Raw genomic sequence first — 27025 nt, forward strand, 5'->3', positions numbered from 1 at the left:
GGAGATGGAGGATTGCAAGTTCAAGGTTAGTTGGGCAAAAAAGGTAATAAGACCTTGTCTCAAAAGTGAAAAAGGGCTGGGGAGGAGCTCAAGTGGTAGAGTACTTGCCTAGCAGGTATGAGGTCCTGGGTTTAGTCCCCAGTACCAAAACAAAACAAAAACAAAGAAGTTGACACAAGAAAAAAAGCTTTCCCACAGAGAAAATTCCAGATCTAGGTGGCTTCCCTGGTAAATTCTGTAAGTTGACAAAATAAAAAATAATAACACCAATCTTACACAAATATTTTTCACAAAATAATTCATCATTATTTGAATTACAAAAATAAAGATGTCACCAGAAAAAAAAGAACTGCAGAGAAATATCACTCAGGAACACAAAAGCAAACATTCTTAACAAAATACTAGCAAATAACTAATATTATACAAAACGATACTATGTGTCATACCCAGGAGAGTTTGTCAGAGGGCAAGATTGGCTGAACATTAGAAAATCAGTCAATGTAATTTAGCATCTTAACAGAATATAGAAGAATCATATCATTATCTTTCAAAAGACAGAAAACCATTTGCTAGATGTCAACATTCCTTTATGATAAAATATCTCAGCAACTAGGAATAGAAGAAGTCCTCCTTGACTAATTAAGGTCATCTATGAAAAATCTACAGCTAACATCCTACGTAAGGTGAGAGATTTACTGTTTCTACCTAAAATTACAAAGATGTCCACTCTCACTATGTTGATTTAACTCAGTTCTGTAAGGCTAAGGTAAGAAGTGAGGCAGGGAAAAGGAAAAGGCAGTTGGGAATGAAGAGGCAAAACTGTGTACAGGAACTAAGGAAGACAGAGAACAAGCTACTAGGACTAATAGAAGTCAATTTAGCAAGATCGAAAGTTAAAAATTCAAAATGAAAATTAATTGTATTTGTATATAATAGCAATCAACAATTAGAAAACAAAATTTCAGTAACAACTCAATTTATAATACCATTAAGAAAATTCAGGGCTGGTGGAGTAGCTAAAGTTGAAGTTCAAACCCCAGTACCAGGTAAAAAAAAACCCAGAACAGAATAAAAACAGATCCTCATTTATAAGGAGTTTAAAGTCTTATTAAAAAGTGAAAGAAGGCTAAACATGGTGGCATACACCCATAATCCCAGCCACTCAGGTGGAAGAGGCAGAAGGATTGTGGTCAGAGGCTAGCCCTGGCAAAAGCATGAGAACCCATCTACAAACCAAAAACAAAAAGACTGGAGGTGGCTCAAGTCATAGAGCTCTTACCTAGCAAGCGCAAGGCCCTGAGCTCCTCACAAAACTGAAGAAATTCATCACTAGGAATCAGGTACTAAAAGGAAAAATAAAAGAAGTTCTTCAGGCAGAAGAAAAAGAATCCCACAGGAAAACATGGAATTTCAGGAAGAAAAAGCAACAAAATGGGCCAAAATGTAGATAAATAGGAATAAGTATCAGCTCTACGCATTAATATTAATTATTTGGGGTTAAAATACTTGCAATATTAAATACATGGCAACAGAAACACAAAATATGGATGAGTGTGAATAGAATTCATTTTCTAAGGCTGGCATTCTTGGAGAAGTCCAGAAAAAAAAGATAATTTGCATATAATAGTAACAAGGTAACGATGCATGCTGTAATTTTCAGGGTAGCCACTAAACGAAATGTCAAACAACGTATCACAAGCTAATAAGAAGAAAAATAGAATAATTGTCACAAAGAGAATGACTTATACACTTTCACTGACAAATCATGTCAGACCCTGAAAGTATAAATTTCTTGAGTTGCTCTCAGTCTTGGTACAACTAAATGCCTTCTACTATGTGATCTGCTTCTGTCTTGTCATTCTGATTTAGAGGCATGTTTACAAAAGAGCAAATTCACAAGCTTAGACAAAAAGTGAACATCAATTTCAGGAAATATTTTATTTGATCATTTTGAAATTGAGTTTTGTAGCCAGAGGGTGTAAGGATGAACAAGTATTTGGAATCACTGAAATCTAACAAACTCATCAGAGCTGACTTGCGGGTAGTGAGGCTGGAAGTAGAAAGCTTGAGACATTTAAAATTTGGAAACTAAATCACATATCTGTCCACCATCATATGTGCCTCCCAGAGCACAGCTCCTCCACGCTCTCCTCTCCAGCGCCAGAGTAACCCGTCCTCCACGCCAGGCTTTCCTTCTCTCCTTACTTGGTCCTTCACCAGCATAGGTCCACGAAGGACTTACCTGGAATGGCAAATTCAGGGTCACTTTGTAGGAACTTCTTGACTACTAGTCCATAGCTTCCTCATGTTCCCCCAAGAGTCCCACCCTGCGGCCCCGCCCAAAGCCACTTGAAGGAACAGGCTGCCTCTCATCATTCTGAGAAACTCCACAGTCTAGGCTGAGTCAGGGTTGAATGGATTCACCAGCAGCAATGGTTCTATGGTAAATGAAACGAGTCATCCATCTGAGTTATGAAAATCGAGGACCTACATGAAGGAGTGGCAAGGGAGGGGCCTCTTGGAAATGGTCAGTGTTTGCTTGGTTTGAAATTCAGGGCCACGCTGTTGATGCAAAACCTCTGACCGGTAGGCGGGGGTCCATCAGGAAACACGTGGCCAAGATGAGCTTCGCACTGCAGTGGAGAGAAGTCTCTGTTACTCAACAGACTCACAGCCCTTTCAGTAAAACCACACAGCCCACCCCACTGCAGGGTCTGAATCTGCATGGGGACAAAAGTCTTTCATATCAGAATTCAATTACGAAATGGAAGAACACACAGCACAGTTGTGGTGAATAGTCCTGCTTTACCAGTAAGAATGTGAGCAACTTACTAAAGGTAGACCTTGATTTCCTCGTCTATAAAATGGGTCCAATGGACACAGCTGTTGTGATGATGCAGTGCACGTCAGGCATTAACACAGTTCCTAGGTGAGCGCTCTAATGGTGTTGTGAACCACGGACTGCTGCTTTTCTTTGCCAAAGGCAAAACTGCTATTTTCATCTGGTTGCCTCTACTTCTTATAAACTCCAGGATCAGAAAATGTGAGCATCCAAGTATATCAAGTTTGCTGCCTGGACTTAAGCCACTCCCTCCTACCAGTTCACTGAAGGAACAAGGTGCTGATGTCACCTGCAGGATCCCATTGCCTGTCAGTGACATGCTGCAGGGAGGGAGGAGGTAGAGAGATGCCAGCCATGAGGGCCTTCCTGCCACCTGACCCTGTTCATAAGAACATGAAGGATCAACTCCTTTGTTCCTTCAGACCCTGCCATGTTCCCATCTTGGTAGGAGGCCTTTCATTCTTACTGCAGCGCCCAGAGTGATGGGAGGGAGAGACCATCATAGACATGAAGAGAAGTTTGATGCATTTGATGACAAAGTGCCCCATGGAAGAACAGCAGATGTGCCAAAGATAGGAAAGCTTCTTGTGGCACTTTGAGCAGCAGCACAGCAGACAAAACAAAGCAAACCAGGTCACCTGCTTGCAGACCACTTCTGTGCGCATGGATCCCGAGGAGGTGTCGGGACGTCTAAGGATCCCTGTGTGGCTTTCATCTGAGCCCAAAGAACCATGAGCCTCAAAAAACGAAGGCCATCCAGTGCCAGAGCAGAACTTCGTCTCAGAGCTACAGAAGACAGTTAAACACACTGGGGTTAACATACAGGAGTATTACTGTCCCAACTCATTGTTCCAGGGAGCAAGACTTGGCTCCTGCCTCCCTGAGCCAGATTCCAACTCAGCCATGCTCCAAAGAATTGTTCTCACTACCCTCCGGTTTAAGATGCTGCAGAGCAACCCTAAAAGGATGCTTTGTTCCTTTGATGCTAATGGCTTCTTCCTCTATGTCCAATCTACAGGACCTAAAAACACTAGGGCTTTGTGAACTGTGCCCCTACTAAGAATGGCAGATCAAGTCCATTTGTTCCACATGCCAAAAGGGAGAAAGCAAGAAGAAGTAACAGTAGCCCAAGGACGTCAGCAAATCCTGGCACATCAGTGACACATCTGGTCTGGTGAAATAGCAATTTTCAGCAAGGGGAATTTGCAGTTATCTAAACACAGGTGCCTGATTGCCTTGGGTACTCACAGCTGTCCCTGTCACTTTATGGAATAAAGTAAGGCAAGCTACTCAACCTCCTGAAGACTTGGTTTTCTCACCTGTAAAATGGGAACTGGAACACCTACCCTTCAGGGAGATTTTGAAGATTTAAGGAGATGCTCTGTGAAGCTCCATGTAAAGTTAGCACAATGCTGGCCAATGCTAAGTGCTCATGAGCAAATGCTATGATTATTTTTATTAATAAATAATCCTGGGCACTCTGTGTCACTCACTGCAGTGAAGCCTGACTCTACAGGAGGTATCCCAGGCACTGATGGTGCTGCAGGCTGGAGCAGGCCAGAGGAGGAGGGGGCATGCAAACCTGTCTGAAAAGACCCCATCCTCAGGGCTGGGGGTGGAGCTTGGCGGTAAGAGCACTTGCCTGGGTCCCACCCCCAGCACTGCAAAAAAAAAAAAAAAGATTTAAAATAAATACCCCATTCTCTAAGAGCTCGGACAAGTAGGCTCCCATAAATCACCCTAGGAAAACATATTTTTAAAATTTTTTAAATGCTAGGGAAATGGCTCTCTCTACCTAAGAAAAAATAATTTAATGTTAAATCTAGCCCTAAACCGAACAAACAAGAGTGTTGAATAATCAAATCCCTAGACTCAATGCAGAAAGAAGCTCAGTGGAGAACAAAAACTCCAGCCAAAAGTGGACAGCATGACACTGAGTCACAAACATTTTGGTCTCAGGACTCCTCTATACACCCAAAGTTCTGAGAGCTTCTGTTTGCATGGGTTACTTGAGTCAATGTTTCACAAGTTATAAATTATAACTGAGAATGTTAAAAATATGTATGCATTACCTTTTTCTCTTTCATTTTTTTCTTTTTTCTTTTTTCAGTATTGGGTTTTGAACTCAGGCCCTCATATTTGCTAGGCAGGCCCTCTACCACTTTGAGCCATATCTCAAAGGCCCTTTTTCTTCTTTATTTTTCAGATAGGATGTCAAGTTTTTTGCTCAGGGCCAGCCTAGGACTGCAATCATCCTACCTATGCATCCTGAGTGGCTGAGATTACAGATCTGATCCACCACACCCAGACTGACCTTGAACTTGAGATCCTCCTGCCCCAGCCTCCTGAGTGTGGGAATTACTGTTGATGCCTGGCTTATGTTACTTTATAAAAATAATAAATTCATTACATGCTAACAGAACACTTTTATGACAATTACATTTTGCAAAATGAGAAGGGTTGCCTTTTTTTTTACAAGTTTACAAATCTCTTCACTGGTTTGAAAAAAAAGACAATCAAATCCTTACACGTGCCTCAGCATTCACTCTCCTGCCACATTATTTTGAGTCAACAACAGGAAGAGGACAGGATGGAGATGTAGTCGGTGGTAGGGTGCGCACTTAGCATTTGAAAGGTCCTGGGTTCAATCCCAAACACCAAAAAAAAAAAAAGGTAAGATAAAAGATACCACCTTGCTGGGAGGGATATACACTTGGGAAAGGGAGCACCTAGAAAGAACCTCCAGGGGATTTTTATTTAAAAACCAAAAACCTGGGCTTTGCATCCACACTGTTACATCTGTGTGCCCTTGTAAATTACTGAATCTTTTGGCACCACAGTAACATGGTCTACAGAATAACAGTGGTGTTATTACCTCACATGATAGCTGAGAAGGCTCACTGAAGTATTTCTGCATATATGGTGTGTTCAGAACAGTGCTTGACACGTGGCACATAAATAAGTCAGTGCCAGCCAAGTGCAGTAGCTCACACCTGTAATCCTAGCTACTTGGGAGGCTGAGATGGGAAGGCTCGAGATTGATGCCAACCCCAAGCAAATAGTTCTCAAGACCCTATCTCCAAAATAACCAGAGCAAAATGGACTGCACATGTAGCTCAAGCAGTAGAGTGCTTGCCCCTAAGCGTGAAGCCCTGAGTTCAAATCCCAGATCCATCCAAAAAAAGTCAGTAGCTACTCTTTTTTAACATTATTATCTTTACTCATAACAAATATTCATGAAATTTGGGCAACTCTGGATCTAATTAGAACTGCCTACACATTCAGCTTGGGTTCTTTTCTACCTTTCCAAGGGTTCAAAAGTACTGTACCTCAGTGGCAGAACATGTACAAGGCCCTGAGTTTGATACCCAGCACTGCAAATCAAAAAAAAAAAAAAAAAAGAAGAAAAAATTTACCTGGTCACTTTGTCCCAGGGCAAAACATAAGCATCTTTCAACCACAACCTTTCCACCCTCAACATTCTATCATGAAAGAATTTTGACAGAGAATTATGAATATAATAAAGCTTTTTTTTTTAAATGAATGAATCTAAAGCTAATAAAAAGTCATTGAAATGTTTTACTGGAAACAATAAACCTTTATTGCTGCAATTAGCAGAATCTGCAGGTTTTACTGAGTAATATGAGAAACCCAACATAGATCACTTAAGACTAAGCACCTAAATATACAGAAATTCCAAGATACATATTTAAGTGATTAGCACATTATAAAGCTCAATCCTGAAAAACACGAACCATTCCGGATCATATATTCTACAGTGTTTTTATTTATTTATTTTTTTGGTTTCACTTTCTGTTTATTTGGTTTGTTTTTTCACATCAGTTCTAAATATTCACAGCCTCCAAGGGAACAGTACAGGAACCTAGTGAAAAATGACAATCCTAACCCTAACCTTAAAGAATTTCTATTCACTTGAAGGCCTGGGGGCCAAGAAGTTTTTAAACAATATTACTTAGGATGTGTAGGGCACCAGGAAACTGAGTAAAATATGGACTAGTTTTGGGTTCTAAGATTCCTCCTGTTTTAAGAAGACTTTTATGACCATGACATATATGTGATCTTATAATACAGTATTTTGTTTTGTTTTAACAGGGTCAAGCTATGTAGCCCAGGCTGGCCTTAAACCCGCAATCTTCCTGCTTCAGCCTCCCCTGTGCTAGAATTACAGACATGAACCACTATGCCCAGCCATAGTACATTTTAATAAAACCTTCCAGAAGCAGCTTTATGGGGGAGAAGGGAGATAATGGGGGCAGGGGAAGAAGACAATGTTACTTGATTTCAGTGTTACCAAGTTCACCAAGATCTGCAATCCGTAGAAAATGCTCTTGACCAGACACCCTTGACTCCAGGTCTCTGATTAGTATGGGCAGTTGCTCTCCAAGAATGGACACCATTTGTTCCAATACCACTGGACCCTAACAAGGACTATGGCAAGTCTGCCAGCTGTGTCAGGAGATAGGACTCTGGAAAGGGAGACTGTGGATCAGCTGGCTGGGACTATCCCCTCAAGGCTGTTTATGTCAGCTCAGGGACCGATGGCTGTAATTCAGGAAGCTGGCACCAGAAGGTGATGTCACTTCATCACACAGCACTAGCCAAGTGGTTTTGGGAGACCCAGATAATAAAGGTGTGGGCTTTGGAGTCTAAGAGCTGTGGGCTCACGTTTTGGCTGGCAGCTGCAGCACTCTTGATGAGTTATTTTAGCTTCTTGAGTCTCAGTTTCCACATGTGAAATGAGAACACACTGAGAGCAGCTGAGAGGTCTGATGGAGCCACGGACTTCAAGAACCTGGAGCCCACATGGGGTTCTCCCTCCCTGAGGATGGGCACACCACATGGCCCACGCTGCTTGATGTGGATATGGTTTCAATTCAGGGTGAAATTTGATCACCATTGTGGTGGTGGTGGGAGGAGGAGCCTTTAAGAGGTGATTCAGGCTGGTGGCTCACACCTGAAAGCCTAGCTATTCAGGGGCAAAGATCAGTAGGATCTAAGTTTGCGGCCAGTTTGAGCAAACAGTTTGCAAGACCCTATCTCAAAAATACCAACACAAAAAAGGGCTGGTAGTGTGGCTCAAGAGGTAGAGCACCTGCCTAATAGGCATGAGGCCCTGAGTTCAAACCCCAGGGCTACCAAAAAAAAAGGTGATTCAGTCTTTACCAGGGAATAATGTCGTTGACACTGGACGGGATTAGTCACTCCACTAAGACAAGGCAACCCCTCCTGTTTGTATTTTTCTAATGTGCTTGCTTGCCCTCTGGCTTTTCTACTAGGTTTTGACACAGCAGCACAAAGCCAATGTTGCTCTTGCACTTCCCAGCCTCCTGAGCCATGAGCTGAAATGGGCTTCCATTCTAGAAATTACCCAGTGCCAGGTATTCTGTTATAACAACATAAAACAGACTAAGGCAGGGCCCTTGAGCATGTTCCTTAAAGATCTTGGTGGAGTCACCAAAATGTCAGTTTTCACATCTGTTAATTGGGGCATTGCAGGAGCATGCAAAGTACGGAGCGCAGTGCTTACGCTAAGTGCTCATGAAGCCTGGCTTTTCCTCTCACCTCACTCATACGTGATGGTGCCTTCTCTCATACCCGATGTCTGCAGACAGTCAATATCACTAGAGCCACTAAGCAGTAGGGAAGGGGTTATTCATTTATCAGTGCAGAAGCATTTATTGAGCACCTCCATGTTAGTTTTCCAGGTTGGTTGTTGCAAATTACCACACTCTCATAGTTCTGGAAAGTAGAAGTCTAAAACTGGGGTGTCAGTAGGCCATGGTCCTTCTGAAGACCTCAGGGAATCCCTCTGCAACTTTTCCTAGATTCTGGAAGTAGCTGGTAAGTGTTGCCGTAAGACATTCATCGTGTCTATGTTTCCTCATCTCTTCTCACGGGGATAGCAGTCTCACTGGATCAAGGCCAACCCGACTCAAATATGACCTTATCTTTACTAATTATATCTGCAATTGACCCTATTTTCTACCTAAGGTCACACTCACAGGTTCTGGGGATTAGGACTTTCACACATCTGGTGGAGAAAATTCAACTCATGAGGTGTGTCTGTACAAGAAGTAAAGTAGCCAAGGAAGTCAAGGAGCCTGTTTTATCTCCTCAATTATATAAAATATTTGAGCCAACATGAAAATAAGCACTAACTTGTGTGTTACTGACAAAGTAATAGGAATTTGGAGTAGAAAACAAATCCAAAAACAGTGTGTTAGCACTGAGAGGGCTTCATAGAGAAATCCAGGACCCTAGAGTGAATGGAACTTGAATTAGTGCACAGTAGGGGTGAGCAAACTCCAGGGGTCCACACAGCATGACGGAGTCTACAGGTGCGAAGCAGCCTGGCAGGTGCAGGAAGCCAGGAGCCCATGGTCCCTGCCTTTGCTTGTTAATTTAACTAGCATTTAGTTCTGGCTGACCGACTTTTAGCTTCACTTTGACTCTATGTGAACATTTTTAAGAACTATTTTTTCTGTTCCTATTTCCTACAATTTGAGGCTTGAGAATGGAAACAGAGAGAGAGGGAAAATGAGAGACAGAACAAGAATACATTCCTAAGACCATCCTCTTGAATGGACGAATGAATACTCAAGAATCCATTCTTCATTTAAATGCTCTCATTAATTAGACTACATTTTCCAGAATTCCTCATTAACAAACATACACTCATGTATATAGCCCTCAGAAGGATACATCTCTAAGAATAAATCATTGTTAACATGCATGGGGGCTTAGTACATGTCAGACATTACTCTAGCATGTCCTGAGAACTCAGATAATCCTCCAATAACCCTATGAATTAGGTACTGCTTTATCCTCATTTTAAAGGTGAGGAAATTGAGGCACAGAGAGGTTAAGAAACTTTCCCAAGGGTATATGGCAATGGGGCTAAGATATATATTCCTAGACAGCCCTCACCATTCTCCTATAAATGAATTTATCTTTAATAAGAGTTTATTCTAGAACATAAATGACTCAAAGCCTGGTGCTACTGGGAGGTGGTGGAAGCTTTAAGAGTCTCATGCTCTACCGACTGAGCTAGCCGGGCCCCTGGTGGAAGCTTTAGAAGGCAGGGCTTAGTGGGTGGCTTTTAGACCATTGGGGGTGTGCCGGTGGCAGGATCCCAGGCCCCGCCTACTTCCGTTTCACTTCCTGGCTGTGAGGTGGGTGGTTTTGCCCCACCACACACTCTCACCATGAAGTACCACCATGGACTAAAACTCCATACTGCGATCCAAAGTAAACCTCTTCTCTGTAAGCTGAGTATCTCAGGTATTTGTGAAGCTAATACATAAATATATTTTTAGTTTCTTCATTCTTAGCTGCAGAAACAAGAAAATGGAACAGAAACAGACTCAAAAGCTCTCTTTAAAAAATAAATAGAAACTTTGCACCTAAAACTAAATGATTAAAAAGAAATAATTAAGATTAACTGCTTGGAAAACAGGCTTTTGAAGAATCAGCTGGTTTTTCTATTAGCTTTGGCTCTTTTGCTACCTTAGTGACTCAGGGTTGGTCACTTAACTTCCTTAATTTGAATGTGCATTGTGCTCATAGAGTAGCTACTGGCCATGTGTAACCCTTTAAGTTTAAATTACTTCATTAAAATGAGAGAAGCGGAGGTAGTGAATTCAAGTATGATATATCTGATACATGGTAAGGAACATGTAAATACTCCAGTGTACCACCACCCAGCACAACAATAATAGAAAATAAGAAAATAAATTTTAAAAAATGAAATAAAATTTGAAAATTCAACTTCTCCATCACACTAGCCACATTTTGGATGCTCACCAGCACCCAGCACAGAAGTAGAACACTTCTATCATTGGAGCAAGTCCTATTGGTCAAAGCCATCTGCTCTGGTCTCTCAGGTCTCCTTCTGCTCCCACATTCTGTGAGCCTGTGACTAAGCCGGGGTGGGGAGGGGAGAGTGAGAAGGCCTCTTCTTCACAGATGTGGGAATTGGAACAGAGATGAGGAAGAAGGAAGACTGAAATGGAGGTGGGTGTTCTTGCAAGGATGACTTCTTGTCTTTTGTCATCACAGTTCAAAAGTAGAAAGACGACATCTGTTTGATGACCAGATAGTAAAAAGGAAATCTACACTTTGACAACATGGTCTTTCTGCTGAAAGTAAGTTAGCCAACTTAAGGTCCTACTTCTCTTCCACAGAACCAAAGATCAAGGAATGACTAATGCCTCTGAAACATGAGTCTTGCATTTTATTGCTGTGATATTGTGAAGTGCATATTTGATCTTCGTCCCATTTCCTGGCATACAACTTCTAAAATTCTTGGGATCTTCAGAGTGTCTTTGTGTATGTTAATGACCTGGCTGATGACTGGTAGCCCCTAGGTAGCTTCAGGATGGGGACTGGTCACTAAAGAATGACTAGAGAGCTGGGACTTTCCCAGAAAGGAAGAAGGGCTGAAGGTTAAGTTAATTACCAATGGTCAATGATTTAATCAGCATGTGTATGGAATGAAGTCTCCATAAAACCCAAAGGACAGGGTTCAGAGAGCTTCCGAACAATTGAACACATGGTAGCTCCTGGAGAGGGAATGGAAGCCTCGTGTCCCTTCCTCCTACCTCATTCTATTCACCTCTTCACTAGAATATTCTTTATAATAAACGGTAAACAGTGTTTCCCTGAGTTCTGCGAGCTGCTCAAGCAAATTAATTGCACTCAAAAAGGGAGTGTGGGAACCCTGATTTGTACCTGGTTGGGCAGAAGCACAGGTTATAACCTGGGGCTTGTGACTGGTATCTGAAGTAGGGGACAGGGCTTGGGGCCTGAGCTCTCAACCTGTGGGATCTGATGCTCTCTCCAGGTAGGCAGAGTCAGCACCGAATTGGACTGGAGAATGCTCAGCTGGTATCCCCCGCAGAACTGACTGCTTGCTGATAGGGAGAAGTTTTCTGTGTTGATTGTTGCTTTGTGAGAGCAGGAAGGAAACGGTTCATTTTTCCACCACCACCATGTAAACACTAACTTTCTAATAGTTTCTCTATGTCCTCGTGGGCTGACTGCTCTCCCAAATATCTCACCAGCCACCAACAACATGAATAAGCCTGACCTTGCGTGAACATGAAGGAAAATCAATCCGAATTACTCCTAGTCCTTGCAGGCGGGGTCTGGCTTCCCTAATCCTGCCGGCTAGCAGCCTAATCAAGCAGGCCAGGAAAGCCTGTGTGCTCAAAGCCCAAAGGACAGAAGGAAGCTCTGCCTAATGGAAGATTCACAGAGCTGGCTTGATTTATATTTTATTCTGAACCAATTTAGTGTTGATGCAAAAGAAAGGAAAACATCTTTGAAGTTCTGAAAAACAGGACTTCAAAGATGTTTTCCTTTCTTCTTCATCGAATCTATTTTTTTTAAAGACTGTTTCCTGTATATCTAAACAAAAAAGCCTTTGTTGAGAGATTTTAGATCCTGATTGACTTAAAAGAGGCTTTGAAACCAATGGACAATTAAATTTACTTTTAACTACATAGAAGAGGGCATGGCATTCACTACTGTCAAGTTCTGTGGGGAAATCTATCCTCATAAAATTCTACATTTCCTAAATTAAATTATAAACCCATTTTCCCTGAGAGAGGTATAGTTTTAATCACATGGCCAAGCAAATACTATTAGGGTTTAGCTTTCTTTAAATATTTTCTCTCTAAAAAATTCTAACAGCTTTATCGTAAGATATCCACCAAGGTTTTCTTGTTTGCTATTTTTCAGGGATTCAGAAAGGAAGGATATAAGCTCAGAATATTGTTAACTGCCCTAAATGCTAGCAAAAAAAAAACCATCAAGATGGACAGATATCTCTTATGAATAGCTTCCCTTGTAGCAGTAATGCCAAAAAAGGACAATTAAATGCTGGGGGTATGGCTCAGTGGCAAAGCTGGTGCTCGGCATGAATGTGGCCCTGAATTCAATCCTCAGCACCAAAAATAAGTAAATAAATAAAACATTTAAAGGGTATGTATTTATCCAAGATCTCAAATGAGCTAAAGCTCTTTGAATAGGGGTTTTGTTCTTCAGCTCTGGATTCTTCATCTTACCTGAAGAGAGGAGTATCACAGCACACACAGTGGTACATTCCTGACTCCTTGTTGTTCAGGTAGCTCCCACTGAAAGGCTGAAAGTAAATGAGATATCATGTGCACTTTTCCAATATCACCAGCAGGAGGCGATACAGCAAATTTAAATCCGAGATAGGGACTGAGGGTGTAGGCTGGTGGTAGAGCGCTTGCCTAGCATGTGTGAGGCCCTAGGTTAATCCTGGATACCACTAAAAAACAAAAGTAAAAGCAAACAAACAAGCAAAACCCACACCAAGATAAGTCTCCAAATCAAAGAAGCATACTAATTTGACAAAACACAGATTCCACCAGAGAGAAAATTAGAATTGCCCAAGAAGTAACCTGCAGGGCTTAATGACAAACTGGCCTCATTGTGCCAAATATTCAAACTGAGACATTAATAATGCTTTGTATGTACATAGCACCTTTCATCTGAGAACATCAAAGTCCATGAGAAAGCAAGAGAAACGACTCTCACCCTCTGTGACTGTGTAAGATTTCACTTTCCCTTTTTAAGAGAGTTAAAGGAATCTAAACAGTTGCCTAAAACACTTTCTCCAATTATAGACAGAATATAAAAGGTGGGGGTGCAGCACAGTGGTACAGTACTTGCTTAGCACGCACAAGGCCCTGAATTGGATCCCCTAACACAGGAGACAGGGGACAATTAAGGGCCTTCAAGGGAGACGGAGAAGGACAGGAAGAGCACCACAGCACCTGGTGGTAAACACTGTCCAATGCACAGGCTGGAGAAGGTGAATGAAGCATACAACTGTTGGCCGAGTGACAGAACTGACTGCGGAAATAAGTCAGACTCTTCCAATACTCTCCAGATTTCACAACTTAAAAAACTCACAGGCCAAACCTTCAAACTCCCTGTGGCAGTACCAACCATATGTTTTCAAAGAGCTGTGTGATAGGCACTTTCAAATCAACCTTCAGAGCCTACCAGATGGGCACACCTGGACATTTTTCCTCTTTTGAAACCCCACATTAGCTGCAGAAATCCAAATGCAGCGAGCTGGACCATCACAGACCTGGAGACTGCTGGTCCAGCACCCGCACTGTGGGTTGAAGCTGTTTCACATCCCTCACCCTGGCCCATGGTACATGGTGCCAAAGGGCTGCCATCATTGCAGGAGACAGTTGGACAGAAGAAATGACAGGGAACTACTATCACAGCTAAGTAAAAGTAAAAAAAAAATTTAAAAATGCAAATGAAAAGGAATTCTTAGCCAGCATGCTTTATGAAATTACAGCCTCCCTCCACTACCTCCTTGCCTTACTTTCTGATGTCTCCTTCCCCACTCTTCAAGTCCTGTCATTTCTTTAGGATCAAACCATCCTTCTAGCTCATTTATTCATTTTGTTGATAATCTAGTTTGTACTTAGTGCTGGGCTGAGTGCTCATGCTTCAAAGATAGGGGTGGGGGATTAAAACCCACAGTCTACCCAAACAGGTTAGAGAACAAAGAAAGAAGACACTGGGAAAGAAGGAGAGGCCAAATCATGCTGGGCTGTGGGTAGACCAAGCTAAGAAGCTGAAACCTTGTTCAACTGATCACAGAGAGCCATTAGAAATATATACACTGGCTGTGTGCGTGATCATAGCTGGCTTTTAGAAAGATCACTTGACATCCAGATCAAAAATGGATTGGAAACCAGACACAGTCGCTCATAATCCTAGCTACCTGGGAGGCAGAGATTGGGAGGTCCCATCTCAACCAATAAGTTAGGTGTGGTGGCATGCACCTGTCATCCCAGCTACGTAGGAAGCATAAACAGAAGAACTGTGGTCCAGGCCAGTCTGCGTAAAAATGGGAGACCCTATTCTAAAAACAAGTAAAGCAAAAATGGCTGTATTCATCCCCCATTACTGCAAAAAAAAGAAAAGAAAAGAAAAAAAGAATGGATGGAGGGCAAGGGATGTAGCCCAGTGGTACATTGCTTGTGTAGCATGTGCAAGGCCCTGGGTTCCAACCACAGCTATAGGGAAAAAAACACAGCAAAAAACAAGTGGACTGGAGCAGGGACAAAAAGACACTAGAGGCAAAGGACAGTAAGAAGGCCTGTTACTAATGCTAGCCTGGATGCTGCTCCTACTCTGGCTGGAAATTGTAAAAAGAAAAGAGATTTGAGAATGATTTAGAAGAGGGACTTGAAGTGAGGGCTGTGTAGGGGAGGGGCCAGGAGCAGAGACATGACACAGTCAAGTCTGCTTGGACCAATGCCAGAGTTCCCACCTGTTGGAGACAGTGGTTGCCTTCACAAGAGATGACTGCACGTAATTTCATTCGGGGCTATTTTCAGAGGTGGGGACAGGGTAAATGGAGAACAACAAAGGGGGAAAACACCCTGGTCTGCCTGTAGGAGCTGTCACCTGTAATATAGGAATACAGTGACAGCCACCTGTCACCTGGCAGAGGCACCCAGGGTCCCCACTGATTTCTCCATCCTGCTGCCTGAAGTAAAACAGGAGCCAGGAGGCAAGGAAGCTGGTCCCTCCTCCGAGAGCTTGGAGCAGGAAGTTGGTGGAGACCAGGTGAGGAGGTCAGGCAGAGAAGGACCTGCACCTTCCCTTCTGTTGACACTGACTTTCAATTATTCCACAGCCCGGCTGCAAATTCTTTCACCGGATGCCAGCAGAGTGCTAACATGCTACTGCTTCCCAATAAAAAAACACGTGTAACTGAGTTTCAATCTGGAGTCATCAAAGAGAAGGCTTTGGTGTCATTTCTCTTCCCCGAGCCTAATGAAGCTTATGAAGACTTACAGTTCTGCAGTATTCCAAAAAGTTAAATATGGGAACAGAGCAACCAAAAGGGATTTATAACATTAGTTAAAATAATGGATGATACTCATTTTGTAAAAGGGCCAAATGCACAGAGTATATTGGACCATCTGTTTTGAAAGCTACAGATTTATTCTCAATCTGGCAGTGAATCTTCAGACTCACCAAACTCTATATGGCTCTGTACCTGAGAATTAGGGCTGGTGTAGACCATTCTGGGCACACACACAGCTGCTCACAGAGCATCATGTGTGTCTCCCTTGTGCTATCAACAAAAATGGCAAATGTAGTCTCTTTCCCAAGGAAGCGTTTATTAAAATTCCACCCATGATCAATTGTAAAAAACAAACAAACAAACAAACAAAAACCACTAGCATTTCACTAAAATCTGTTGGGATCCGCCAGCCTATCTGATGACTTTAGCATCAGGGAAACAGGACGATCTTTTGATAAGGCCATGTGCACAGGGTCAGATGCCTGAGCTTTGCAGGTACTGACAAAGTAAAAATGTAAACATCCTACAATACCGCAAAGCCACTGTGCTGTGGTCAGGTCTGTAGGAACAGCCTCATAGATGAAAATATATCAAATGCACATCTGTAATCCTATTTACCCAGGAGGCAGAGTTTGCGAGGATCAAGGTTTGAAGCCAGCCCCGCAAATAGTTCACAAGACCACAGTAGGTGCTAGGAGACAGATGCTATGATGGGCAAGTGCTGATAGAAGCAAACCTAGCTTGGGGCTGAGAAAAGGGATTCCTGAGAAGGGGAGATATAGGCTGAGAATTAATAGGTGGGCCTGAATCTGTGTCGGGGAGCCAGGGAAAGGAACATGGGGCACCAAGTCCTTATAGGAAAGGGAGCCCAGAGTGTTTGAGACCTGAGAGAAGGATAGTGTGGACACTTTGCAGGCTCCAGAGGAAGTAAGGATGGCTTTGAGGATGGGCTAGGATGTAGGGGTCATTGACTTTAGGACCTAACTAGCTACTCAGTGGGAAGTCACTAAGGAGTTCTGAGCTGGGAAGTGCTTTCAAAAGATGTCTTTGCCTGCAGGGCGGAGACAGCTCTGCACAGAAGAGCTGGCAGCTGTGCAGTCAGGGTGAGAGATGGACAGCGTGGCCCATGTGGGGAGGCGGGGTGGGCAAGGGAAGTGGGAGGAGGTTGGAAGACTATTTTGGATGCAGAATAGATCCACCAGGCAATGGAGGGCAGAGGGCAATGACAGGGAGAGGACTTGAGTTTCTACAACTGGATGCCTCCTGACACCCTGAGAAGGGGCGATTGGAGGACCCGATTTGTGCACTGGAGGAGGATGAGTCAGATTCTGTAGATGGATCTAGTCCACATCACACCCACCCCTGCACATCTAATCAGACACTGTGAATCGGTCCACTTACCAGCTCAGTTCCTTTTTCTCTGGTGACATAGAACTGCTCAGGGGTCAGTTTCTTCTGCCACTCAGCCTTGGTAAGAGACCCTGTGTTGTTAAATAGAGAATTTGTTTTATGAAAATAAAATGAACTTTTTCCTTGACCCTTCTTCCAAAGTGTACTGTCACCCAGTGGAATAATCCTGTCCCTTCCTCTTTCTTGCCACTTCTTCTTTTTTTTTTCCAATAGCACTGGGGCTTGAACTCAGAGCCTTGTAATTGCTAAGCAGGCAATTACCACTGAGCCACCCCCAGCCTTTTTTGCTTTACTCTTTATCCTGTAGGGTCTCCTATATTTTGCCTCAGTGGGCCTGGACTGTGATCCTTCTACCCTACACCTCTCCCATAGCTGGGATAGTTTATTTGTTGAGATGGGGGTCTCACTAACTTTTTGCCTGGTCTAGCCTCAAACCATAATCCTCCCACTCTCCACCTCCAGTATAGCTGGGACTGCAGGTGCGAGCCACCTTACTCTGCTCTGCTTCTTCATTCTTTACCAGGACAGGGGACAGGAAGGCTCAGGTACAGAAGGCCTTGACTAATTTATAATTTAGCAAGAAATCAGTAATAAGTACACAGTGGATTTTCTACTCCTCCTGGGGCACTGAAGCTAAGTAGCAGTTGAAATAGGAAATGATGCACAGTAAATTCTCCTCACAGTGGAAACTGGCCGGCCCTTCCATTCCTGCCCCGGCCCAGTCAACACACAGACTGGGAAGAAAAGAAACCGGAGCTGATGAGGCATTAACTCCTCTCTTGATGGTTTATAAAAATATCTCTGGTTTTGTTTGTCAAGGAAAGTCTTTATTCTAAAAAAAAAAAATCTTGCATGTCAAAAGAGTGTTCCTGCATGTTCCTCTGGAGGTGAGACAGACCATAATCTGTTATCACAGCTCACAGTTTGTTTTTTCTCCCAATTGTTTTTTGGTTTTTGGGGATTTTTTTAGTGGTACTGGGGTTTGAACTCAGTGCTTGTGCCTGTACCACTTGAGCCATGGCCCTAGGCCTTTTTGCCTTAGTTTGTTTTTGATTTAGGTTGTTTTGCCCAGGCCAGCCTCTGACTTCAGTCCTCCTACCTGCACCTCCTGAGTAGCTGGGAGTACAGACGTCAGCCCTTCTTATTTTTATATGGGTGAGTGTAACCAGAGCAACTTGGGCAATCCTTTCTTTAGCTAAAGTAGGAAGGTAGCCCAGCTCTTGATAAATGTTTTAATCATTCAACATTAATAATTTGAAAGGATTTTATCATCTGTTCAACTCTTTAATTGACAATGAAAAAAGAAGCGGCCCAAAGGGTTAGCAACCCACCCACAAATTAAAAATGAGATCGTAAACACCCGTGATCTCCACACTCACATATCAAACGTGATAAAATTATGTCTGAAATTCATTTTTGGATACACACACAAAATAGTCCTAAATCATCCTTTAGCTAGAAAAGACTTACCTTTCTCACCAGTTTATAAAACTGCATAAAAACGTATTTTTCAGTATTGCTGATTATTTATGATTATCTACATTTGTTTACATTTTATTAAAAGTTTGTTTGTTTAAGACACTCTCCCTATGTATCCCTGCCTGGCCCTGAACTCACTATCCTCTAGCCTTGGCCTCCTAAATGCTGGGATTACAGGTATGCCACCGCAACTGGTAGTTAAAACATTTTAAAAGTGTTAGATATATTAAAAGTTGTCTTTTCTTGGGGCCAAGCATGGTGGCACATCCCAGCTACTCAGGAGGCAGAGACAGGAGGCTCAAAAGTTTGAAGCCAGCCTGTGCAAAAGTTAGGGAGACCCTATCTCAAAAACAAGCTGGGTAGTACACATTCGTGGTCCCAGTTACTCAGGAGGTAGAGGGAGGAGGATCTTGGTTGGATGCTGGCCTGGGCAAAAGCAAGAGACCCTATCTGAAAAACACAGACTAAAAGCAAAAGTGCTAGAGGCTAGGCTCAAGTGGCAGAGTGCTTGCTTAGCAAGCATGAGGCCCTGAGTTCAATTCCCAGTACTGCAAAAAAATAAATAAAGTAAAAAAAATTAAAAAGATTATGTTGTCATTTCATAAGACTATAGGGATTTTTTTCTTAATATAAAAACATACTTTTGAAATCTTCCTATGAAAATATACCTCAATTACATGAGTTTTTGGAATTTGCTCTTTGGAAGCAAAGCAAAATGTTTGCTCTTTGGAAGCAAAGCAAAATGTATTTGTGCGTCACTGTGACCACTGCACTGTGACCTTCAGTAGTCATGCAGAAAGCAAAGTAACAAACAAAGGGACAGGTTTTTAAATCACCACTTTTGCAAATGCCAAAAAAAAAAAAAAATGGACTAAAGTAACAATCATCAACAGATTCTAAAACCCTTGAGTCGAAAACTTTTGGGAAATGACCCCAAAGGTTATAAATTAGAAAGAAGAAAATGTACCTTTACAGTGGAGGGACCTGGCGGTCACCCCCTTGACCAAGTGAGCAAAGTTAGCATCACCCACAGAGACCCAAGAGGCATTGTGGGCTTCCCGCTGTGGCCCACTGGGAAGGGCACAGTTGCCCCAGTAGCATTTTCCTGCCCCAAATGTTTAATCTGAGAATAATCATGAAGAAATAACCACAAATGAAAACTGAGGGGAATTCTGCAAAAAACAACTACCCTGCACAAGTAAGTACAAGGTATGACCCTTTGTTGAATTCTGTATCAAAGGAAAAATAAAATTTACAAACATTAACTGGAGAATTGTGGAAATTTGAGCATGGCCTTTATATTAGACAAAGACATTGAACCAATATTCGATTTCGTGAGTATGAAAATTGTCTTGTAGTTTGGTGGGAAAAACATCTTTGGTCACAGAAGACATTTCCTGAAATATTTAAGGGTAAAGTGTCGCAACAACTACAACTACCTCTGAAATGGCTCAGTAAGATAAATAAATGTGAGTGTTTGTTTCAATGACATCAAGAGAGCTAAGGGAAGCGTACATGAGCCTACGAGGTAACTTAACCTTTGTGGAAGCTTTCTCAATAATCCATAATTCCAGTTTAGTCCTGACGGGAAACATCAAAAGACCCCAGACTGAGGGACATTCTATAATGTGACCAGTACTCCTCAAATTTGTCAAGGTCATGAAAAACAAGGGAAGATAAATTGTTTCAAACCAGAGAAGTAAATAAATGAAACTGTAACTTCCTGGGAATGGAACCCTGGTTTCCAAACCCTGATTGACGAGAAGCCAATTGCTTGGTGGTCTGTACACAGTCACGTGAAAGGGACTTTTAGACAGATCTTCATAACCCGTTTCCTCCCTGGCCCAACATCACCTCTTGGACACCCAAAGCAGTCTGCAGGGTGTAGCAGCTGTTGCTTTCCTGCCATTTTGGAGTTGAGAGGGTGGGCATGATGAGGCCAATGATTCAGGAGTTGGTTCTTTCTTGTGGTGTAGTTTTTTTTGTTTTTTGGGTTTTTTTTTTTTTTTTTTTGCCCTTGCATCAGAGGATGAAAGAGTTTTCCCAGAGCTCCAGCTGCAAGCCAGGAAGAGTTGGTGAACATTGGAAACACATGGTGGCGACATTAGGCATCTATATTGGGCTTCTGTTGTATTCTTGCCACTCGATCTACTTTGTAGCAGTTTAATGGGTACATTTTAGAGTCTTTCATTTTGTGTGGAATTAGATCCTTCCCTTCAAATGCTGTAATTAATACCACTTAAAGCTTAAAGCCATGCCATGGTGGCTCATGCCTGTAATCCTAGTTACTTCAGAGGTGGAGGCAGGAGGATCCCAAGTCCCAGGCCAGAGCAAAGATAGTGAGACCCTATCTCAAAAGCAAAATACAAACAAAAGGGCTCGAGGCATGGATGAAATGGTAGAGGGCTTCCCCAGCAATGGTGAGGCGCTGGGTTCAACCCCTAGGTACCTGGAAAAACAAAACAAAACAGAAAAAAAACTTGGATAAAACATTGAAATCTTAAATAAAAAACTTAAAGAATAACATGATGACTAAATGCAATGTGGAACCCAGGACTGGATCCAGGAACATAAAAAGGAAATTAATGGGAAAATTGACAAAACCCAAATAAACTTTGGAGTCTAGATAACAATAACATAGCAATGTCAGGTTTTTTTAGTTTTGACAAATGTACCATGATAACATAAGTTAAGGAGGGAAAGTGGATGGGGGTGGGGGAGACTCTCTGTATTATCTTTACAATTTGTCTGTAAATCCAGAATTATCCCCACGTAAAAAAGTTTTTAAGATGATCTCCATGCCTACACCTGTACCATGACACATTAGAGGGGAAACTCCCCACCTGGAAAGACCATCACTAGAAAATCAGTTCCCACACTCACCGAGGTCTGCATGAGCCACCATGGGTCTTATGTTTCCTTAGCCAGCTCTCTTTCCTTCTCCTTTTCTAGTCTCCTTAAAACATGGTCTCCACCCTTCCACCTTTCTCTCAACAGAAGGTTCCATTTTACATAACAGCATCAAAAGCCATCACCAGAAAATCCTTCATTCTTGCTACCTTACTACATTTGCGTACACCCAAGCCCAGCCTTCCATCTTCCATTTTGATGCAAACATCCCCTCCTTCTGTCCATGTGCTGCTGTTCCTTTTCTGAATCACCTCTCCTATGTCCAGCTAATGACCAAGATCAATTGATGGCCCCCTTTCATCACAATTACCATCTCACACTACAGGCTCCTTGCCTTCTACATCGAGACATGCTGAGTCTCTTGGTGGGGGAGGGGAAGGATAACACAAGTCTCTCTTTCCTCACAGAGCCCCTTCCCAACAGCTTTTCTTTTTTCTGTGTCCTTTACAACCAAAGCTCCCAAAAGAGCTGTCTGTACTTCCTCACGTCTCTCAGTCATTCCTCAAAACATCAGCTTCTGCCCCCACCACTGCACTGAATCTGATCTCACAGGGCTCACTAAGGAATAACTTAGTAAAACTTACAAACACTTCATCCTTACCTCACTGACCTCCTGAGGTATTCAACACTGTGGACATTCTCTTTTTTGTGATATTGTGTTATTTCCAATTGCCTTGGACTCCATGACACGAAATTCTCTTGCCTCTCCAGTTACTCCCTTGCAGTGCCTGTGATGGTTAAATTTGATCGGATTGAGGCTTCTGGGTATGTCTGTGCGATGGTGTTTCCAGACAGGAATAATTAAGGGAGGAAACCCTAGGCTGGGGGCCCAGATGGAATAAAAGGGGGAAAAGAGAAAGCCAGTGAGCACAAGCATTCTCTTCTCTCCTCCCTGGCCATCTTGATGTGAGCTGCTCTGACCACCACACCCTCCCCATCATGACCGACTAAGACCTCTAAAACTGTGAGCCAAAATAATTCCTCCTCCCTTAAATGGATTATGTCAGATTAACTAAGATATTTGTGTCACAGTCTGTGACAGCAAAGAAGAAACTAACAGTGTCCTTTCTCAACTCTCCTTCCTCTCACAGTCCCTTGAGTACTGAGATTCTTCAAAGGGGTCTTTCTGTCTTACATGTTCTTCTGTATCCCTCAAATTTCCCCCTGGGTGGTTTTATCTTTTATCCTCTTAGTAGTTCAAAGCACCCATCCTTGCTGTGGACTTCCAAACCTATTTTTCCCTGCTGTTTCAATCCCATGCATAATCACCACCTAAACATTGCCACTCAGCTGTCTCGTCTCAACCATGCACAAAGGACTTCACTCTACCCAGGATCTCTACCTTATGTGCTCCAACTCATCAACCATGTTTCAAGTCCAAAACCAAGGCCATTGTCCATGACTCTTTTCTTTTTCCTACAGCACGTTCTGTTGGTTCAACATCTTACATAACTCCAGGGCCTGCTCATTCTCACCTCTCCTCTGCCCACTTAGATCAGGTCATCATTGTAAGGACCCAACTCAAATTAGCCTAACCCACTCCATTTGTAAAGGACTCCATCTTGTCTGGCAGGAAGGCTGTTTTATTTTGTTTTTCAGAAACTGTTTTTTTTTAATTCAAGTGGAACCCCACTTGCATCTTGCTGGCAACATATTTGACCTCATGATGTCATAGAAAAGATTGTACAAGCTAACAGACAACCACCTTGACAAAACATTGAGAAACCACTCCAGCGGATTCCTGGAGCAGCTAGTTAAACCAAAAAACAAAATGTCAACAGTATGTACGTTCCTTCTACATCTCAAATGCTTATAAACCCCACTCTGACCTCATTCTGGGCCAATACCTTTCAGTATCAGCCACTTTCCTCCTTTAGAAAGTGAATAAAACCTTGCTTCTGCTTTAATATTTGCTTTTCTGTGAAATCTTTCATTCCCCGCACATTGGCCTCATGGACTGGGACCTAACAACCATGATCTCCAGTGTGAACTATTTAAAAAGTTTCCTAATGTGTATGCCTATCTCCTGACTACTTGTGATTTCATTTTCTCACTACCTAAAACTGTTCACTGTGATGTAGTACCCTTAAGGTCAACCCCAAACTCCTTAATGTAACTTCCCAGGCCCTTGTGACATAGCCATGGTTATGACCTTCAACTCCTCTCCTTGGTAAGCTGTAGCCATTCTGAGTCAACAGTCTTCTGCGTTCCCTAGGGTCTATCATGGTTCCAGTTATCCTGCATTTCTATGTTCTGTTCTCCCTGACTTAATACCTCTTTCCTTTTCCTAGTTAACATCTACTCATTCTTCTGAATGAAGTAGTCAATAGATAGTAGTACTCAGATGATGGATGGCACTGTTGAGTCCAATTATGCCAATATTGATATTCTGCCTATGGATCTATCCATTTCTGATAGAAGATGCTGACATCTCTAAGTAGGACAGTGGATTCATCTTTTTTGTCTCCCTGCATTTCTGTTTTTGCTTCACAGTTTGGTGCTCTGTTGTTAGGTGCATATATATCAAGTACTGGTGAAATGATTTCTTTACCATTATGTAGTGTCCATCTTTAATTACCAATAGCTCTCCTTGCTCTGGTCTGTTGTCTGAAATTAGTATAGCTACTCCTGCTTTCTTTTTATCAGCATTAGCATTGTGTATCTTTCTCCATCCTTTTACTTTTTTTAGTCTATATGTGTCATTATAGTTAAAGTAGGTTAGACCATGAGAGTGGGGTTCTTATGGTAGGATTAGTGTCCTTATGAAAAAAGACTCATCAAAGAGCTCAGTGTGGCTCAGTGGTCAAGTGCTTGTCTAGCATGCACAAGGCCCTGGATTTGACCCCCAGAAACACACACACACACACACAGACAGAGAGAGAGAGAGAGAGAGAGAGAGCAAGACCTGAGACCTTTTTCTCTCCATACACACATGGCAGAAAGGAAAGGTCACACACAGTGGAGACAATGGCCATTGTCAGGCCAAAAAGTGGGTCCTCATCAGAAACCAAATCTGTCACCACCTTGATCTTGGACTTCTTAGCTTCCAGAACTAAAAGAAATAAATGTCTGTTGTTTAAGCCACCCACTTTTGGGTATTTGGTTTTAGAAGCCCAAGCTTATTCACAAAGCCAGAAAGGGCCAGGGAGCCAAGACTCAAATCTAGGTCCATTGACAACCAAGCCTTTAACCACAGAGTTACTTGCTTATCATTCTTAATGGACGTCTAACTCTTTGTTGAATTGAACTTTCATGATTTACTTAAGTATTCCTTAACTGATCTGGGTGGAGGCCAGTTTCCGATTTCTCAGTAGTGCTGTTAAAATGTCTTTGTACATCCAGCTTTGTTCTCAGTTTGAATTATTTCCTTAAAATAAATTCCCAGAAGGGGATGTCTGGTAAGTTACACAGCTCCTGGTATGTTCTGGTGTCTGGCCAGATTTTAATGTGGCTGAAGAACTTCAGATCCAAGGGCCATTCGTTAGGTTGCTCTGACAGCACCAAGCACAGACACAAACTTTCCCCTAACATCACTACTGGGTGAGGAGGGTGGAGGAGGGCTCCAGTCCACAACTGTGATGCCCCCATCACCTGTGGCTTACAGTGCTTGGCACATAGTAGTCTTGCAACAAATATCAGACTGGCTGCCTGAGACACAACTAGAAGTTCCCTTGGATCAGGTACCACACCACATTGCCAGGGCTTTTATTTACTTAACACTACAGTACATTTTGAAAACTCAAAGGGCAGGCTGGGCGGGTGACTCAGTCTGTAATCCCAGAGGAGCAGAGGTCAATTGGGAGGATCACTGTCTGATGCTGGCAAAAAGTGAGACCCTGTCTGAAAAAAAAACCAAAGTAACAAAGAGCTGGGGTGTGGTCCCAGTGGTAGAGCACCTGCCTAGCAAGTGTGAGGCCCCGAGTTCAAAACCTCAGTTCTGCCAAAACAAAAACAATAAAACCTTTCAGGTCTAAAAAGAGAATTCCAAATGAGGTGTTACATTTTTACTTTGTTACATTTTCAGCAGAGTTATTTATCCCTCAATGTCTTCAATGGACACATATAAAACTAGATTTGGTGAGGAGATGGCCAGGAAGGCAATCCACGAAATTACCCTGAAATATTTCTGAAACTCATTCCTAGCTGAAGCACGTCTCTGCTGGACTCCTTCCTAACTGGTGAAATGTAAACGTGCCTCAGGCCCCAAGGGCGGACAAAGGGCATTTCACAGAAAACACACTCGGTCATGGAATAACGATTGTCACTTTAAGAGGGAGCAAATGGTTAGCCCTCAAGTCTCCCGAGGTCGTAGGTACACACGTGGAAGTACACTGGGGCAGGGAGCATGCGCAGAGCTGCGGCCCGCTCGTCCCCTTCTCACCCGCCACAGGAAGGGAGCCGAGATCCCGCGGAGAGAGGGGTACCGTGCAAAAGACGAGCGGCCGGCGCGGGAGGGCGCGTGGGGCCCTGCAGTTGGACACAGTCACTGAGTCCTTCGCCCAGAGTCCCGGGGCTCGTGAGAAGTACATTTTATGCAATGGATACCTTTTAAAAGCTGAAAGAATTGTGTTCATTTGTGGGGACACGATCTGTACCTTTCCTTGGATTCTCCCCCGGCTCAGCGCCCCCCTCCGTGGGACCCCAGGTTCACAAACAGGTGTCCTAGACCGCAAGGGCCAGGGGGTGGCGGGCAGGGAGCAGGTGGCTCCAGGCCTGGCCCTGCGCGCGGCCCAGGTGACGATAGGAGAGGTAGAGGCGAAAGCCGCAAGGTGACGGGGCGGTGAGACCCGCGTCCTACCTGCGTCCCCGCGTCCGGACCCCGCGAGGCCCCGCACCGCCAGTCCCGGCGCCTCACGGAAGGGCAGACCCCAGAGCGCTCGGAGGAGGCACGCCATGACGCCCGGCCAGCGCAGAGGTGGCCTCCTTGCTGGCCAGCGCTGTCTCCACCCCTCCCACCCCCTCCCACCCCCTCCCACCCCGTGCCCTGTGCCCGAGCGCCTCCCCCACCCGCTTGACCGTGACCTTCCCTAAGCCCCTCCCCTCTCCAGCCTCCGTCAGCTCCTCCCCCTCCTGCTCCTCCCCACTCCGCTCATCCCAAACCCAAAGGCTGACCCGCGCTGGTTTGCGTTTCTAGAGTGTATATAAGTGGATCCATGCAACCTGTCCTTCATTTTGTCTGGCTTCTTTCACCCAGGCTAATTATTTGGACATGCCTGCGGGGTTTTGCATGAAACAATTGCTCACCGCTCCTGGGCGCTGAGTAGTGTCCCATTTGTCGATGTACCAGACTGTGCATCCACTCATCCCTTGGTTTAGACGGTTTCCATTGTTTCCCTTATTAAAACTAAAGCGGCTAGGAACATTCCTGCACAAATCTTGGGCGGGATGTAGGCGTTCTTTTCTCTTAGGTAAATAAATGCCTAGGCTAGGTCACAAGGTGAATGGTTGTTTCACTTTACACCCCTCCCCCCCAGCAGTATTTGAGAGTT

General features: G+C 43.4%; 1 protein-coding gene across 1 annotated transcript; it reads right to left on the reverse strand.

The window, feature by feature from the left end:
• Nucleotides 1–1913: 1913 nt before the first annotated feature.
• On the reverse strand, nt 1914–26431 carry Msrb2 (methionine sulfoxide reductase B2). The gene is made up of 7 exons (XM_074055417.1): nt 25918–26431; nt 17139–17218; nt 12931–13007; nt 6172–6216; nt 3481–3628; nt 2492–2633; nt 1914–2242 (listed from the first exon to the last, which is right to left on the reverse strand). Exons 1-6 carry the CDS (start codon nt 26429–26431, stop codon nt 2529–2531), a joined length of 969 nt encoding a protein of 322 aa, XP_073911518.1. The 3' UTR covers nt 1914–2242; nt 2492–2528.
• Nucleotides 26432–27025: the final 594 nt, after the last annotated feature.

The sequence above is a fragment of the Castor canadensis genome, chromosome 15 (assembly GCF_047511655.1).
Source record: "Castor canadensis chromosome 15, mCasCan1.hap1v2, whole genome shotgun sequence".
NCBI lineage: Eukaryota > Metazoa > Chordata > Mammalia > Rodentia > Castoridae > Castor > Castor canadensis.

Coding starts and splice junctions, on each gene's coding strand:
- Msrb2 (XM_074055417.1), bottom strand. CDS start 26,431: ATGGCGTGCCTCCTCCGAGCGCTCTGGGGTCTGCCCTTCCGTGAGGCG. Junction 17,219..25,917: donor CGGCTCCCTTCCTGTGGCGG/GTGAGAAGGGGA, acceptor TTAACAACACAG/GGTCTCTTACCAAGGCTGAG. Junction 13,008..17,138: donor GAGAAAAAGGAACTGAGCTG/GTAAGTGGACCG, acceptor ATTTACTTTCAG/CCTTTCAGTGGGAGCTACCT.